This window comes from Ranitomeya variabilis, chromosome 3, assembly GCF_051348905.1.
Source record: "Ranitomeya variabilis isolate aRanVar5 chromosome 3, aRanVar5.hap1, whole genome shotgun sequence".
Lineage (NCBI taxonomy): Eukaryota > Metazoa > Chordata > Amphibia > Anura > Dendrobatidae > Ranitomeya > Ranitomeya variabilis.
Window position 1 is genome coordinate 765,321,697 of NC_135234.1, and position 19,563 is coordinate 765,341,259.

The 19,563-nt window shown below is 45.5% G+C and overlaps 1 protein-coding gene across 1 annotated transcript; it reads left to right on the forward strand.

Annotated features, from left to right (window-relative positions):
- Window positions 1-16,902: 16,902 nt before the first annotated feature.
- On the forward strand, window positions 16,903-19,333 carry LOC143817376 (heat shock 70 kDa protein-like). The gene has a single exon (XM_077298756.1). It carries the CDS (start codon window positions 17,156-17,158, stop codon window positions 19,097-19,099), a length of 1,944 nt encoding a protein of 647 aa, XP_077154871.1. The 5' UTR covers window positions 16,903-17,155; the 3' UTR covers window positions 19,100-19,333.
- The last annotated feature ends 230 nt before the right edge of the window (window positions 19,334-19,563 follow it).

Consider the following 19,563-nt stretch of genomic DNA (forward strand, 5'->3'; position numbering starts at 1 on the left):
TTCATCCTCTACTGGACTGCCATAGATAGGAGAGTACAGCCCTCAGTCCTCTCCGGCAGTCCCATAGAGAATGAATGGATCACAGTTGCGCATTCTCGACCTTCGCTCTATTCAGATTACGCCCAGTTTTCGGCATTGTCGGGGATACCTGAGATCAGATCCCCAGCAGTAAGTTTTATCTCCATGTCCTTTTTATAGTGGATCATTTAAAAAGTTCTCTGTCCCTCATCTTCCTTTATTGACAGGAGGGTGGAGATGGGGAAAAAAATGTAAAGTGTAAGTCCCCTTTAAGCGTTAAAGTATATTTGCCCTTAAACTTTAAGGCTTAAAGGGGACTTACACGCTACAATATTTTTTCTATCTCCACTCTCCTGTCAATAAAGGAAGATGAGTTACAGAGAGAGAAACAAGACCAGGAGATAGGAAGGAGCGCCTGTGCTTGGTTTGAACAGTCATTGTGTGTCGACAGGCTAAAAAAAAACAACATTACGTGGCAATAAGTGGTGAATACTCATCTTTGCACACTGAACAGAGTGGTACAGTATGGCGGCGTTATTTGGGCATAGTAACGGTTTTCCAGGCCACAGATGCATTTTATTGTAGACGGAAGCGGCAATTCTCAAATGGAAAGTGGCAGTTTGCGAATTAATTGAATACAAAATTTCCAACTCAGGTTTTCGTGTTCTGACGAAGGACGTCCACGCTCTGCCGACGGCTGAAAAAACTAAATTCCGTTTTCTAGAAATTTCTTGTCATGACTCATAAACCGAGTGTTCTGTTTGTGTCTGATTAAACAGAATTGGGATATGCAAGAGGACGGGAACTCTAGGGAAGAAGCAATCTGAAAAAGGGAAGGTGTCATAAAAAAATAAAAAATTCAACATATGAAAAAAATAGAAAGTATTTATGTTTTATTAAAATATTATCATTTGTTTTAATGAAGTAAAATATGAGAAATAACTTGAAAAAAGGTTTGGTATGTCCACTTTTAAACTCTAGGGCAGAGGTGTCAAACTGCATTGCTCGAGGGCCGCCAACAGGTCATGTTTTCAGGATTTCCTTAACATTCCACAAGGTGCTGGAATCATTCTGTGCAGGTGATTAAATTATCACCTGTGCAATACAAGGAAATCCTGAAAACATGACCTGTTGGCGGCCCTCGAGGAATGCAGTTTGACACCTCTGCTCTAGGGGGAGCAGCTGCAAAAATTTGCCATGAAAACCTAGTGCAGTGCTAGATCGCTTTACGACTGCAGTAAATGTGGGCGGGATCACAGCGAGGAGCCATTTTGTTGGTGATTCGCCACATTACTCCATATGAAAGCCTGCACTTTGGGGTGTTTGCCCCTCATCAGTCCAAAGAAGGAGATCTAATACTAAAACATGAATTGCTTTTTTTTTTTATTGAAGTATGCTTTGTATCGCCATTTTCCAAGACCCGTAACATTTTTCTTTTCCTTGTATAGAGCTGTGGGAAAACTTAAAGGGATTGTAATCTACTCGGACAAACCCTTTTCAAGTGTTATGTTCCCTGATGTAAAATACAAACAGCCTATACTCACCTCTATTGCTGACACCATTCCAGCAATGCTGACGCCGGGTCTCCTGGGGTTCGTATGCCGTCATTATGTCACGTGAGCCCTGCAGCCAGTCAGCGGCTGCTTCACTCTCACTTCCTTCGGGCGAAACTGACATCCGGGAGAAGAGAGAACTGCTACTGCTCTGAATTCCTCTGGATGTCAGTCACAGTCAGCTGATCGGCTGCAGGGCTCACATGACATGACAAAACAACATCACACAGGTCCTGGGAAACCAGGCGCCGACAGCACTGGGACAGCACTGATACCACAGATCCACAGATTGTTCTTCCTTTACACGGAAGACTCTAGTAATTGAGAAGGGGATGTGTCTGATATGTGAGCGGTGTGTGTGCTGTATGTGTCTGATATGTGAGCGGTGTGTGCTGTATGTGTCTGATATGTGAGCGGTGTGTGCTGTATGTGTCTGATATGTGAGCGGTGTGTGCCGTATGTGTCTGATATGTGAGCGGTGTGTGTGCTGTATGTATCTGATATGTGAGCGGTGTATGTGTCTGATATGTGAGCGGTGTGAGCTGTATGTATCTGATATGTGAGCGGTGTGTGTGCTGTATGTGTCTGATATGTGAGCGGTGTGTGCTGTATGTATCTGATATGTGAGCGGTGTGTGCTGTATGTGTCTGATATGTGAGCGGTGTGTGTGCTGTATGTGTCTGATATGTGAGCGGTGTGAGCTGTATGCATACCTCCCAACTTTTGAAGATGGGAAAGAGGGACAAAGTTTGCGGCGCGCTTTGCGCGCCGCGGCAAATTTTAGGCCACGCCTCTGACCACACCCATTCATAATTAGTCACACCCATATCCACATCCCAACCACACCCATTTAGCACTGCCGATCACAGTTTCATATACAATAATTATAAACAAAAAAATATGGCCACACAGTGCCCCATACTGTATTAATGGCCACACATGATGCTCCATACTGTACGATGACCACACATGACGCTCCATAATATATAATGACCACACATGACGCTCCATAATATATAATGAACACACATGATGCTCCATACTGTATGACCGCACATGATGCTCCATAGTGTATAATGACCGCACATGATGCTCCAGACTGTATAATGACCGCACATGATGCTCCATACTGTATAATGAACACACATGATGCTCCATACTGTATGACCGCACATGATGCTCCATAGTGTATAATGACCGCACATGATGCTCCATACTGTATGACCGCACATGATGCTCCATACTGTATAATGACCGCACATGATGCTCCATACTGTATGACCGCAAATGATGCTCCATACTGTATAATGACCGCACATGATGCTCCAGACTGTATAATGACCGCACATGATGCTCCAGACTGTATAATGACCGCACATGATGCTCCAGACTGTATAATGACCGCACATGATGCTCCAGACTGTATAATGACCGCACATGATGCTCCATACTGTATGACCGCAAATGATGCTCCAGACTGTATAATGACCGCACATGATGCTCCAGACTGTATAATGACCGCACATGATGCTCCATACTGTATGACCGCAAATGATGCTCCATACTGTATAATGACCGCACATGATGCTCCAGACTGTATAATGACCGCACATGATGCTCCAGACTGTATAATGACCGCACATGATGCTCCAGACTGTATAATGACCGCACATGATGCTCCAGACTGTATAATGACCGCACATGATGCTCCATACTGTATAATGGCCGCACATGATGCTCCATACTGTATAATGGCCGCACATGATGCTCCATACTGTATAATGACCGCACATGATGCTCCAGACTGTATAATGACCGCACATGATGCTCCAGACTGTATAATGACCGCACATGATGCTCCATACTGTATAATGGCCGCACATGATGCTCCATACTGTATAATGGCCGCACATGATGCTCCATACTGTATAATGACCGCACATGATGCTCCAGACTGTATAATGACCGCACATGATGCTCCAGACTGTATAATGACCGCACATGATGCTCCATACTGTATAATGACCGCACATGATGCTCCATACTGTATAATGGCCGCACATGATGCTCCATACTGTATAATGACTGCACATGATGCTCCATACTGTCTAATGGCCGCACATGATGCTCCATACTGTCTAATGACCGCACATGATGCTCCATACTGTATAATGACCGCACATGATGCTCCATATTGTATAATGACCACACATGATGCTCCATACTGTATAATGACCGCACATGATGCTCCATACTGTATAATGGCCACACATGATGCTCCATACTGTATAATGACCGCACATGATGCTCCATACTGTATAATGACCGCACATGATGCTCCATACTGTATAATGGCCGCACATGATGCTCCATACTGTCTAATGACCGCACATGATGCTCCATACTGTATAATGACCGCACATGATGCTCCATATTGTATAATGACCACACATGATGCTCCATACTGTATAATGACATACAGGCACACAGCTCACACACAGGCACGCAGCTCACACGCACGCAGCTCACACACGCACGCAGCTCACACACGCACGCAGCTCACAAACACATGCAGCTTTGACACAAATGCATCACACACGCAGCCATCACACACACACGCAGCCATCACACACACACACACACGCAGCCATCACACACACACACACACGCAGCCATCACACACACACACACGCAGCCATCACACACACACACACGCAGCCATCACACACACACGCAGCCATCACACACACACGCAGACATCACACACACGCAGCCATCACACACACACACGCAGCCATCACACACACACACGCAGCCATCACACACACACACACACACGCAGCCATCACACACACACACAGCCATCACACACACACACGCAGCCATCACACACACGCAGCCATCACACACACACAGCCATCACACACACACAGCCATCACACACACACACACAGCCATCACACACACGCAGCCATCACACACACACACACACACACACACGCAGCCATCACACACACACGCAGCCATCACACACACACGCAGCCATCACACACACACGCAGCCATCACACACACACACACACAGCCATCACACACACACAGCCATCACACACACACAGCCATCACACACACACAGCCATCACACACACACACAGCCATCACACACACACAGCCATCACACACACAGCCATCACACACACACAGCCATCACACACACACAGCCATGACACACACACAGCCATGACACACACACACAGCCATCACACACACACAGCCATCACACACACACAGCCATCACACACACACAGCCATCACACACGCAGCCATCACACACACACACACGCAGCCATCACACACACACACACACAGCCATCACACACACACAGCCATCACACACGCAGCCATCACACACACACACACGCAGCCATCACACACACACACACGCAGCCATCACACACACACGCAGCCATCACACACACACACGCAGCCATCACACACACACACGCAGCCATTACACACATCACACACACACAATCTCCTCTGTGATGCAGGGGCGGCTGATGTCCATGTGCAGCTCTCTGCTGAAGTCTTCAGTCTCCTGCTCACAGCTCTGCACTATCCCGGCACCTCCCCCGTCTCTCCTTCTCTGCCGGGATAGCAGCTAAGAGCAGAAGCCGGAGCTCCGTGCACACACAGCCAGAGGTAGTGAATCGCTGACCTTTCTTCTTGATTGCTGCAGGCTCTCTCCTTCAGCGTGGCAGCGCCGCACAGGGGGCGGGAGGGGGGGGGGTGTTGCGCGGGCGGTCAGGAGGCAGCTTTTATAAAAAAAAAAAAAAAAAAACAGGCTGGCTCTCTCTACGTCCCGGAAGTGGGCGGGGCTTCACCGGCGGCCGCAAATTCGGGATTTTAAATGCCCGAAGCGGGACAGCGGGACCCCGGTGCCAAAGCGGGACTGTCCCGCTGAAATCGGGACGGTTGGGAGGTATGCTGTATGTGTCTGATATGTAAGTGATGTATACCACTATACATATATACAGGACTTGAACAGCCGCAGCTGGGGAATAATGAGCAATTCTACACTTGAATATATATGAGAATTTAATTATTTAGCGGTTGCTTCAGTAATAATGCTATATTAGTACGACAAAGAGCAGCTTGAGCTTTATTATGGTCCCTTAAAGCAGAAAAATAATCTTTCCATTAGGCGCATTGACAGTAAAGGCAAAGTATTGGCTGCCCCCTAGTGGAGCTATGGAGGAAGGATACCCACAAAGGTGAATAACTGAAAAAGTAATGTTACTATAATTTAGTATATTAATGACCAGATCAGCCTGGATCAATATATTTATTTATATACTGGATTTAGAGCTGAAACTAAAAAAATAATTTGCTTCAGGTGGGATTTGATTTTGGTGGTGAGGACTGATCTAAATCCACTCTTTTACTTTTGGTTAAATGTTATTGATTATTGCATTTGCAACCTTTTTTTGTCTAGTTTTTTGGTGTGTTTTTTTTTACTTGTTTTTCATTTGTGCTTCATTCTTTTAATTTTTGTCTATTTTGTATGTGTTTGTCTTTTTTGTTTTTTTGTCATTGCTGCTGTGGTTCGTTTTATGCCGATTCATTATTTAACAACTTTTGGCAAAATTTTCCTCTAGAGCGATTTTCTGAAACTACTTTGGGCAAATTTACCGACATTTTAAGAGCAAAAAGTCAATAATCCCTTGATAATGAGCGTCATATGTATACGTTGGGAGAAAATAAATGAAGAAGGCTCATGTGCGGAGACCGCCCCATTCCCGGCAGGTGATGACTGTGTTATTTAGCTACCATCTACCTGTAACAAGCGCTAGTGAGCAGAGAGCCGCCCGTGGTTCTTAACCCATTAGATGCCGTTGTCATTCTCAGACAGCAACTTTTACAGCCGCAGTATTGCTGTATAGACTATAAGCGATCGGACAGGTTTAAGCTAAAAAATACAATGAAACATTAAAAGAAAACATCAAATCACCTCCCTTTTCCGCCATTTAAAATAAAGATTTTAAAAAATTCATGCCTGGTATTGCTGCGTCCGTAAAAGTTTGACTTATGAAAACATAAAATTAATTAACCTGAAACTGTAAAGAGAAAAAAAAAACAAAATTGCATTTTTAATTTTTTTTTTTGGGGGGGGGGGGGAAATCGCCACAACTAGGCAGCAAAGAGTAATAAAAAAGCCACCAAAATGACCCCCAAATAATATCAATAAAAACATCAAGTAGTCTTCCAAAAAACAAAAATAAAAAACAAGTGCTCATACATCGCCATCCACCGCCAAACTAAAACATTGTGGGTCTCAGAAAATCGCGATGCTATCAAAACATTTTTTTTATGAATTTCAAAAATTTCCAGTACAATTCAGATTGAAAAAAAAACAGGCTCTTATACGACTGTACGGAGGGAAAAATAAAAAGTTAACGCTCTTGGAAGAAGGGGAGGAAAAAAATGAAAAATTAAATAATTAAGGAAGTTAAAGGCAAAACTAAACAGTATTTTTGAATTTGTGTAAAATTCATGTGCTGCGTACACCATAATGAAGAATTTGCTGCAAAACAGTCAGCAAATACCACAGAAACGGAACTTGAAAAAAACCCTGAAAATGATGAATTCGGGTCCTTAGTTTGTTCATAAAGCCGGGTGTCCACCAATATGGCGGCATTAATTCTCACAGTGGAGCCATCACCCGGCTCTCCCGCTCTCCGCCTAAGGGCTGTCCCACACGTCCAGATAATTCCGGTACCGGAATAAATCGGTACCGGAGTTATCCGTGTCCGTGTGCCTGGGAACTCACGGAGGCCATACGTGCGGCACACGTGTGCCGCCCGTATGGCGAGTGGGTACCACACGGAGCGTGTGGTACCCACTCTGCATGGTGCTGAAGCTGCTGAAGCTGCGATTCATATCCTCTCTGCAGTAGCGTTTGCTGCAGAGAAAATATGAAGAATAGTGTTAAAAATAAAGATTTAGGTGTCCGCCGCCCCCCCACCCCCTGTGCGCCCCCCCGCTGGTCAGAAAATACTTACCCGCCTCCCTCGCTCCTTCCTGGTCTGGCCGCGGCTTCTCCTGCATGCGGTCACGTGGGGCCGATCATTTACAGTCATGAATATGTGGCTCCACCCCCCATAGGGGCGGAGCCGACTATTCATGATTGTAAATGATCGGCCCCACGTGACCGCATGCAGGAGAAGCCGCGGCCAGACCAGGAAGGAGCGAGGGAGCGGGTGAGTATTTTCTGACCAGCGGGGGGGCGCACAGGGGGTGGGGGGGCGGCGGACACCTAAATCTTTATTTTTAACACTATTCTTCAGATTTTCTCTATAGCAAACGCTGCTGGAGAGAAGATATGAATACCGGCTTCAGCACCATGTGGGGGGACAGCGCTTACTGTAGCGCTGTCTCCTGCACGCACACGGACCCCAGACGGAGAATGTCCGTGTGAGGTCCGTGTTTTACGCGGACCCATTGACTCTATTGGGTCCGTGTAATACGTGCGCTCCCACGAACACTGACATGTCTCCGTGTTTGGCACACGGAGACACGGTCCGCAAAAAATCAATGACATCTGAACAGATGCATTGATTTTTATGGGTCTACGTGTGTCAGTGTCTCCGGTATGTGAGGAAACTGTCACCTCACGTACCGGAGCCAGTGACGTGTGAAACCGGCCTAATAACTTTGTAATACAGGGATGTAGAGTATCGGGGGTGTGGAAAATCTGACATTAAAGGGGTTTCTCTCCTGGTATTGAGATTTTACAGGGGCTACTGATTACTTATAAGGCTGGAGTCACACACAACGTATAAAAAATTGGTCTGTTTCACACAGACGAGAATCGCACAACTGTTTCATGAACAGTGATCCGTGTGCAATGCGAGGATGCGATTTTTTTCTCAAAAACAAATCTGTGTGTCGTCTGTATGGCGAGATTTTCTCGCCGGCTTGCAAAATGGACACATAATACATCAATGGGCTTAAATATTCAGGAAAACATTGACTTACACACACATATATATATATTTATATTTATTACAGTGCTAGATAGCAGAATAGCCGGTAATTCAATTGTCGGCTTCTGCTATATCACTACCGAACCCAACAGGATATGAGACCTGGTTACATACAGTAAACCATTTCATATCCGTTATATTTTATATATCCCTCACTAATAATGTTAGTAGTGTGTGTGTGCAAAATTTGGTGGCTCTAGGTGTTAAATTAAAGGATTAATTCACGGAAAAAAACTGCCGTGGGCTCCCGCGCAATTTTCTCCACCAGAGTGGGAAAGCCAGTGACTGAGGGCAGATATTAAAAGCCTAGAGAGGGACCAGGGTTATTGCCCCCCCCCCCGCTAAACACATCTGTCCCCAGCCGCCCCAGAAAAGGCACATCTGTAAGATGCGCCTATTCTGGCACTTAGCCACTCTCTGTTCCCACTGCCCTGTGGCATTGGCATATGGGGTAATAAGGGGTTAATGTCACCTTGCTATTGTAGGGCGACATTAAGCCTGGTTAATAATGGAGAGGTGTCAATTTCACTCGCAAGATTGCCTTGTGCAGGCATGTACTACGGAGGACAGAGAATGAACTTCAATCCAATATTGCAGCCAGCATGCAGCCAGCGGGTAAGGAAAGGGTGAATCAAACACCCGAAAACCCCGCCCATATGGCTGAAAATTGTTCCCTCCAAATTCAGGTGACAGAGTCCCTTTAAGGAAATACGGTGTGTGCCTACCGAGCCCTAAAGGGTCACTATATTTAACCCTGCCTGACAGTGGAGGTAGGCACCCTAAGTTTCTGCGGTAGGCGCCCCCACTCCTCGATGGCTCACCCTTGATATCGCTAAAATTACCTAAAATGCAGGAATCCTAATGAGCCCTAAATGTGATCCCTATACCGGGTACTGCCCCGGTATAGGGCTCGGTAGGCACACACCGTATTCTCTTAGCTAGTATATGTCCAAATAAAATTTGAACATTTTTTAACTTGCTTTCATTAAAAGTTATATTTTAGGGATCCTTTGTTGTCAGTTTTTTTCTAGGATTCTGCTTTATTGCAATTGGTTTTGTTGTTAGGAGACAGTATATGGAGGGAGGGGAATAGTGTGAGGAGACTGTATGGGGGGAGAAAAGTGAGTGGGCACAGAATAGAAATGGAGTAGTGGGGGCGTAGCATGGGGGGACAGTGTACGGGCACAGCCAGGTGGGGACAGTATACCAAGGAGGGGGAGTGTGATGAGAGTACAGTGTAAATGCTGGGCCATATAGGGGGGACACAGTGTGAGAGGACAGTGTGAAGAGGGGGCCGGTATGGAAAGGAGAGGTCAGTGTGAAGAGCATGTACCATAAGAGGGACAGTGTGGGGGTCATATTTTGTGCAGACAATATAGTGAGGGGCAATATTTTATTCAGTAGCATCATGTGGAGATTTTCTGCAAAAGAGCGGAGAAGATGTAAGTCTGCAGAGACGGCTGTGGATGAGAAAGCTCATCATGGGATCTGGACAAGATGAAGAAAAGAAGGAGAACGACTCCAGAGACAACATCATCTATAAGGTACCTGGATGTAAATGTTATTTGTGATACTGACTAATTCTCATGTTTTTATTTATGTTAGGAGCATTAATGGAGATGTCCACGTTTGTGATGAGTCTGCAGTCATTCTTTGTGACTGCAGACTTCTGCATTCTCACAGTGTGCACTGCACGCTGTCAGGATTCTCTCGTGCTGGCGATTTACATACATGCGGTCACATGCTGACTAGACATGTGTGGCCTCCGTCAATGAAAATGAACTGAGTGAGGCCGGGCACGTCTTTATCTATTGGTATTATATTGACAGTAGGGCACCCTCCTCTTCTCCTTCAGGCCTTCTAGTCGGAATGTGATCAGAAGTATACAAATCACATGCTTGTACTGACATGCCTGTCCAGTGGCCAGGGAGAATCCTCAAAGTGTGCAGTGCATTAGTTGTGAGAATTCAGAATCTGCGATGTCAGGATTCAGCGCTGCAGGTTCCAGTAGTCGTCACATGGACACTTCACTCATATGCGACTTTCATACTTGTGGTCCTGTGACAACGAGCTTCTCTTCTGCTTCTCTTACTTTTTCACTGATCATTGAGCGCATTGGGGAAGGTAGCTCGTCAGTACATGACTAATTGTGCAAATCGCATATGTCCTGGGGGAAGGGCGCCAAACTGAATTCTTGCCCCGGGTCCCAGAAAACCTAGATACACCTCTGGGTTTAAATAATACTGATAAATAATTAAAGACACACCAATGAGAACCCATATCATGTCCCCCTTCTGACAAAACAACCCACCAACAAATGCATTACCTATTAAAAAAAAACCTCTCTACATATACTATATACAGTTGTGCTCAAAAGTTTACATACCCCGGCAGAATTTTTGCTTTCTTGCCATTTTTTCAGAGAATATGAATGAGAACACCAAAACGTTTTCTCCACTCATGGTTAGTGGTTGGGAGAAGCCATTTATTGTCAAACTACTGTGTTTTCTCTTTTTGAACCATAATGACAACCCAAAATATCCAAATGACCCTGATCCAAAGTTCACATACCCTGGTGATTTTGCCCTGATAACATGCACAGAAGTTGACACAAATGGGTGTGAATTGCTACTAAAGGTAACATCCTCACCTGTGACCTGTTTGCTTGTAATCAGTGTGTGCATAAAAGCTGAGTGAGTTTCTAGGATCCAGACAGACTTTTGAATCTTTCATCCAGCCACTGAAGTTTCTGGATTGTGTCATGGTGAAAGCAAAATAATTGTCAACGGATCTACGGGAAAAGGTAGTTGAACTGTATAAAACAGGAAAGGGATACAATAAATGGTTTCACCCAACCACTAAGCACCAAAGTTTTGGTGTTATCATTCATATTCTCTGAAAAAAGGCCAAGAAGGCAAAAATAATGCTGGGGTATGTAAACTTTTGAGCACAACTGTCTTACCTATGTAGCATCCGCGAGGGCCTAGGGGTACTTGGTACCGGGTCCGGTTATTAAGGGATGTGTCACGGTGGCCGTGACTTGGTCCGTTTCCCTGGCCGTCCAAGTAAACAGGAAAGGCCTTTAAAGGGATTGTTAAATAAAGAATAAAGTTTGTTCAAGACACCACTTGTGGTATTCGGTCAGAGGTGACCAACGCTGCTTAAAGGGGTCCTCTGGGGAGTGATGGTACTGCAGCAAGGATGGTATGGCTTCCCACAGGTGAAGCTGGGTCCCCAGGGCTCCCAGTGTATTTGGCAATGATGGTGCCGTGCCGGAAAGAAGAGGGGGACATAAGGTTTCAGTCTCATTACCTTTTTACTGATGTAAGGCAGCCATAGTCCAGGGTACCGGTAACAGGTGTTGGTGAGGTCCGGCTTGGAAGCGATTCGGGAATCCCCCTAGCCAGGTAGAGTTGGAAGCCTTCCACTACGTGTTGTGTTGTAGTCCCTTGCTGCCTTAGGCCTCGCACAAGGTCCTCACTTTCTCTCTGTCCCTTTTGGTAGGACACTACCCGCATGGCAGGCAACTCGAGCCTTTTTACAGGGGTCTCTCAGATGGCTCCGGGCTCTATGCGCTGCTGTGCCTTCGGGTCTTTTTGGTGGGCAGGCGACTTGGAATCTGCTGTCCGGCGGTTTCTGCTGTGGGGCATACAGTCTCACACAGCCTCGGTCTTCCAGCAACCGGTTCCTGCGCTTCAGCGTGGAAGAACCTCAGTCGCAGCTCCCCTCCAGCTCTTCACTCTCCTCTGCTTCTCTTCTCCATTTCAGTCTCCTACAGACTGCTCTGTTTCTCTTTTCTCCTTCCAGGAGCTGCAGCACCATATGTCTGCACAGTCCCAACTTTCCTCTCTCAGACTCTCTCTGTCTGCTTCCTCTCTCCTCTGTCCCTCTGACAGACTAACCAACTCCTCCTCCAGTCAGTATGGGGAAGTTCCCCTGAATCGGGGTCTCGAGCTCCCCCTTCTGGCCTGGAGTTAGAACAGTGTTGCATGTACTGGTTACCTGTTAAAGGGATCCTTCTTCGCTTACAAGCATGGCCTCACCCTCCCCGAGAGGAAGGCAATGCCACTGTAACAGCCGGATACTTGGGGTGTTATACATTTATCCTCGAAGACAGCCTCTTTTGGATGACTACTTCCTGCAGAAAAGGAGGACAGCCATGGGTAACTCTCGACTATGTCCTTCAAACCGCACATCCAAACTCTTGCCACCTCCTGTCGCCTCCAACTCAAAAATATTGCCAGACTCCGTCCTTTACTCAGCCCTAAATCTACTAAAAGTCTTGTGCATGCCCTCATCATCTCCTGCCTCGACTACTGCAACACCCTCCTCTGTGGCCTCCCCGCTAACTCTCTTGCACCACTCCAGTCTATCCTCAACTCTGCTACCCGCCTAATCCACCTCTCTACTCGCTACTCCCAGCTTCTCTCCTCTGCAAATCCCTCCAATGGCTCCCAATTCCCCAACGAATCCAGTTAAAACTACTAACACTGATCTACAAAGCCATCCACAACCTGTCCCCTCCCCATATCTCTGAACTAATCTCCTAATATCTTCGCTCACGTAATCTCCGGTCCTCCCAAGACTTCCTACTCTCCACCACACTTATTCATTCCTCACACAATTGCCTCCAAGATTTCTCCAGAATATCCCCCATCCTCTCGAATTCCATGCCTCAACACGTCCGATTATCCACCACCCTCCGATCCTTCAGGTGGAACTTGAAAACCCATCTCTTCAGGAAAGCCTACAGCCTGCAATAACCATTCTGCCACCTCACCACCACCCGAGCTGCCTCCTCACCACCACCAGAGCTGCTGCACCCTCGACCTTCTGTCTCTTCCCCATTATCCCATAGAATGTAAGTCTGCAAGGACAGGGTCCTCTCCCCTCTGTACCAGCCTGTCATTGTAAATTTGTTTACTGTAAATGATATCTATAACTCTGTATGTAACTCCTTCTCATGTACAGCACCATGGAATTAATGGTGCTATATAAATAAATAATAATAATAATAATGGGGACCAACATGACCCCTACATATGCCAACATCTACACGGCTGTCTTTGATGATAGGTTAATGTACAGTTCCTCCAGGTGGTGCTATATTTATGTTTTTCTTCTGTGGGAAGGTGGCATGGAGGAATTCCTTGCCTTCCAGTCTGAAATCAATTAGGTCTATACAGAATTACAGTTCACATTAACATGTTCTACTGTGAGCTTACAATTTTTGGATACTTTAGTTTACAAAGAATGTGGTTGTCTATATGTACTGATTTATTCATGAAATCAACTAATAGGAATAACATTCTCAGTTTTGATAGCAACCATCTGTGGAGGATGACTGAATCGCTGCCCTGGAGTCAATAAGAGTGAGGAGGATAGTGCCTGATGAGTCTAGAGATGATGAAATTAGAAAATAGCGGCACTCCAAGGTAAGGGTTCCAAACAATATACGGTAGTAATATAGAAAGACTTGGCACTCAGGTGATAGATGAAAATAAGTGGTTTTATTTACAGTGTAACAGCACAATTTGATGTTTCAGTCGACAAGGACCTTCATCAGAGTACTAGAATAAATAAGAGTCACATATGATACAACCATTCATGATACTAAGGTTCAAACTCTATATAGAGACGATGGATCAATAACCATGTTTTTTCATAAAAATAGAAACAGAAAATGGGAAGGAAAAAAGTAATACCACACTGTTAAGGGTACAAATGAAATGCACACAATGTCTGGTGGTGTAACCTATGTGAAAAGAATAACAAGGAGCATGGAGTGAAAATACTCCAAATTACAGAAAGTGCAAGCCAAAACAGGTGATGGGCAAACATACCAGTGGTCCTAAAATGATGCAGCATCGGTGTGGCAGTGGGAACGTGGTATCCACCGCTAGTTCATGTGCTCGCTGGTGCATTGTGCAGTACGGTGGACGGTAGGACCAGTGACTCACAGTGAACTAATGTCAAAGAGCGTGAGAAAGTTCACACACTCACAGTGCCATCAGAAAGGTCCTGGGAGTTCACAGCCAATTAACTCACTTCAGCTCACTGACAACAGCGCGAGCGCCGTTATTAATAATAATAATCTTTATATAGCGCCAACATATTCCACAGCGCTTTACAGTTTAAGAGTTTTAAACGCAAGTCATAAGTAACAACGTTAACGATACAATAATTAAAGCAAAATAATACAGCCCTGCTCATGAGAACTTACAATCTACAATGAGGTGGGGGAGATACAAAGTACAGGTGTGTATTTACAATGATGTATTTACAATGATGGTCCAGCCATCTTCAGGGGGTGGGGGGTAGATGGAGATAGTGAAAGGGCTACACACACACACACAAACATAAAATGACTGATTAGGGAACGTCATAGGCCGCTCTGAACAAATGTGTTTTGAGGGAGCGCCTAAAACTATGCAAATTGTGGATGGTCCTAATATCTTGGGGTAGAGCATTCCAGAGGATTGGCGCAGCAGGGGAGAAGTCTTGGAGTCGGGGGTTTTGCAGAGGTTAGTCGAAAGTCATTTGCTGTTACAACTTTTCCCATGGAGCTCAAGCTGACGTCAGTAAGTTGAACCTAGTTAATTGGCTGTGAACTCCTAGGACCTTTTTGAAGGCATCACAAGTGTGAATCAGCTCATAGAAGTTCACCACGACACACTGAGCAGCAGTAGCACATGCTGCTCAGTGTCTTTGCTGGATGGCAGGCTGTATAGTTGCATCATGCAACCATGCAGCCTGCCATCTAGATGTAGCAGACCTAGACCTGTCAGGGGACAAATGGATTATTATCTTCTTGGAGGACAGGTGAGGAATATTGTGGTTTATTATTTTAATTCTGTCATTCTTTCAATTAAAGGACTTTATTCTAGGTGTGTGTTTATTTACAATATAATTATAGGATTAGTAATGGATGGGTTTCTTATAGACACCTCTCCATTACTAATCCATGGGCTTGTTGTCACCGGACAATACAAATGTGAAATCATCCCCACAAATATGAACCCCACTTGCCACCGCCACAGGGCAAGCGGGAAGAGATGGGCAAAGCACCAGAACTGGCACAGTTAATAGATGCGCCATCTCTGGGCAGCTGCGGGCTGCTATGTTTAGACTGGGGGAGGGCAATATTCATGGCCCCTAACCAGCCTAAGAATAAAAGCCCCCAGCTGCCTGCTTTAGCTTGGCTGGTTGACAAAAATGAGCGGGACCCCATGATATTGTTTTAAATAATTTATTTCAATAATTAAAAAATACAGCGGGGGACCCCTCCATTCTTGACAACCAGCCTTGCTAACGCTGACAGCTGAGGGTTTCAGCCCGCTGCTATCGGTTTTGTATGGTTGATTATGAAAAATACAGGAGAACTCCACGTCATTCAAAAAAAAATGATTTACTTATAGCGCAACTGATGGGTCAATTGCTGCCACTTATCCTGGTGTCTGCCCCAAATTTGAGCTGTTTCGGCAGCTTTTGGGCCCCCAGAATTTGTCTATGCGTTTGTTTTTGCCTCCAATTGAATTCAGTGATGTTCTGCGACCATCGGGAAGTTCAGGGAACAAAGTCGAACCACCATAAAATGTTTGCTCATCGCTATTAGTGAATTGCCTTGAGGAAGTGAAATTTCAAATCATCTTGGTCTTTTCCTGCTATTATAGGGATTCCTACCTTCTCTGTCAACATTTTAAAAAATTGTGGACAATCCCTTTAAGAAGTCCAAGAACATGACAACCCTTTTGATGTAGTAACAGAAGGCAAACTAGTGGTCACATTATGTTTTATCATGTTCTTTTTACATAATAATTATTTTATGTATACAGAACACAGCTGGTCATGCTGGGACCAGTAGTTCTATTCAACGTTCATAACTTACCTGAATATGTTAACAGACTTGTTCTCAGCCACCCACCCCTCTTTCTGTGTGGCGGCTTCTTCCCAATACTGTCCATTCCAATCTCTGCAAGGACGGTTCCATTCCAAAGATAGGGGTCTGCATTCCGTGTCCCATGCTAACAATTGATGTAGGGGACATACAGCGAAGGGTCTCAGGAACAGCCGAGAAGCAGCTGGAATCACCGAGAATTGTCAGCCAATAGCAGCTGCTGGAAGCGTCCTGCCCAGTGACGTCACATCATAGTCAAATCTAATTGGTCAGAAGGGTTATGCACTGGAATCAGCTGGAAGAGTCTCGAGCGATGACATCACCAGAGCTGCGCTGTGATTGGCTGCCTGCAGGGGAAGATTCGTGAATGTTCAGGACTGTTTCTATGGGCACGGAGCTGCGTGTGGAATGGAGAGTGCTGATTGGCTGTTACCTCAGAGGCTGGAATGCGGCTTACAGTATAAATACACATGACGGCAGCACGTCAGGCAGAACTGAGGTACAGACTGTGAGCCTGACACAGAGGCAGGAAGAAGAGCGACTGCAGCACCAGACACCGCAGCAGAGAAAAGCGCAGAAGCCCCACACCAGACACAGCAGGAGAAGCTATTCAGACCTTCTACCTCGCACACCTCTGCCATAATGTCTGCCACAGGAGCTGCAGTCGGCATTGACCTGGGCACCACCTATTCCTGCGTTGGCGTCTTTCAACATGGCAAAGTGGAGATCATCGCCAACGACCAGGGAAACCGCACCACCCCAAGTTACGTGGCCTTCACCGACACCGAGAGACTGATCGGCGATGCAGCCAAGAACCAGGTGGCCATGAACCCACAGAACACCGTCTTCGATGCCAAGAGGCTGATCGGCCGAAAGTTTGACGACTCGGTGGTGCAGTCTGACATGAAGCACTGGCCATTCAGGGTGCTGAGTGATGGAGGAAAACCTAAAGTGACTGTGGGCTACAAAGGGGAACAGAAGACTTTTTCTCCTGAGGAAATCTCCTCCATGGTTTTGCTGAAGATGAAAGAGACGGCGGAGGCTTATCTGGGCCATCCAGTGAGAGACGCCGTTATTACCGTCCCGGCCTATTTCAATGATTCCCAAAGACAAGCCACCAAGGACGCGGGAGTCATCGCTGGTTTAAATGTGCTGAGAATCATCAATGAGCCCACAGCAGCCGCCATCGCTTACGGTTTGGACAAAGGCAGCCATGGAGAACGTAACGTCCTGATCTTCGACTTAGGAGGGGGCACCTTCGATGTTTCCATTCTCACCATTGATGATGGTGTGTTTGAGGTCAAGGCCACAGCTGGTGACACCCATCTGGGAGGAGAGGACTTTGATAACCGTATGGTTGATCACTTTGTGGAGGAATTCAAACGCAAGCACAAGAAGAACATCAGCCAAAATAAGAGATCATTGAGAAGACTCAGGACAACCTGCGAGAGAGCCAAGAGAACCCTGTCCTCCAGCAGCCAGGCCAGCATCGAGATTGACTCTCTATATGAGGGCATTGACTTCTATACATCCATCACCAGAGCTCGCTTTGAGGAGCTGTGTTCAGATCTCTTTAGAGGTACCCTGGATCCTGTAGAAAAGGCCCTCAGAGATGCTAAAATGGACAAATCTCAAATTCATGATATAGTCTTAGTTGGAGGATCAACACGCATCCCCAAAGTCCAGAAGCTACTTCAAGACTTCTTTAATGGGAAAGAACTGAACAAGAGCATCAACCCTGATGAGGCTGTGGCCTACGGAGCTGCTGTTCAAGCTGCCATATTAACTGGTGATAAGTCTGAGAAGGTCCAAGATCTCCTTCTTCTGGATGTAGCACCACTATCCCTCGGCCTTGAAACAGCCGGAGGAGTAATGACTGTTCTGATCAAACGAAACACAACCATCCCAACTAAGCAGACACAAACTTTCACCACTTATTCTGACAACCAGCCAGGAGTCCTCATCCAGGTGTTTGAGGGTGAGAGAGCGATGACCAAGGACAACAATCTTCTTGGCAAGTTTGAACTCAGTAGGATTCCTCCAGCCCCACGTGGAGTGCCACAAATTGAAGTGACTTTTGACATAGATGCTAATGGTATTCTCAATGTGTCTGCCATGGACAAAAGCTCTGGCAAACAGAACAAAATCACAATCACCAATGATAAGGGCAGACTGAGCAGAGAGGAGATTGAGAAGATGGTGGAAGAGGCTGAGAGGTATAAGGCGGATGATGACACTCAAAGAGAGAGGATTGTGGCTAAGAACTCCCTGGAAGCTTATGTCTTCAGTATGAAGAGTGCAGTGGAGGACGACAATGTGAAGGATAAGATAAGTCCTGGAGATAAAAAGAGCATCATGGAGAAGTGTAATGAGGCCTTATCATGGCTGGACAAGAACCAGTTGGCTGAGAAGGAGGAGTATGCCCATCAGCAGAAGGAGCTGGAGAAGGTGTGCAATCCCATCATCACCAAACTGTACCAAGGAGCCACCACAAGTGGGATGTCAGGAGGAACGCCTGGTGCCAGCTGCAGTGCTCAAGCAAGACAGGGCAGCAAAACAGGACCCGTTATTGAAGAAGTGGATTAAAAGTAGTGATATTAATACAAACTTATAAATTGAGTGACTGTATGATATGGACTGATGAATAAACATCGTAGCAGCGAATTTCCTACATATTTGTCTCAATCAGACATTTACCTGGATTTCTATTTAAAAAATGTATTTTTACTCTTGAAAATAATGTGTAAATGTTTTGATATTTCCCAATTTGTAGTGTATTGATTTATTGTGTTAATAAAAGATACTTTATTTTTGTCTAGACATTTGCATTTTTTCTTATTTTAATAAGGTTTATACAGGTGGAATTACTGAAGATTAGAAATTAATGAATTAGTAGTCAGTAAATATTTAAATACAGATCAACAAAAGAAAAATCTGTAACTATCTACTATTCAAGAGGTTTTTTTTTTTCTTTTTTTCAAAACTTACACATTAAAAATCTATTGTAAAAATAATAAAGACTGTCAATATCCAATCATTGAGGGGACAGA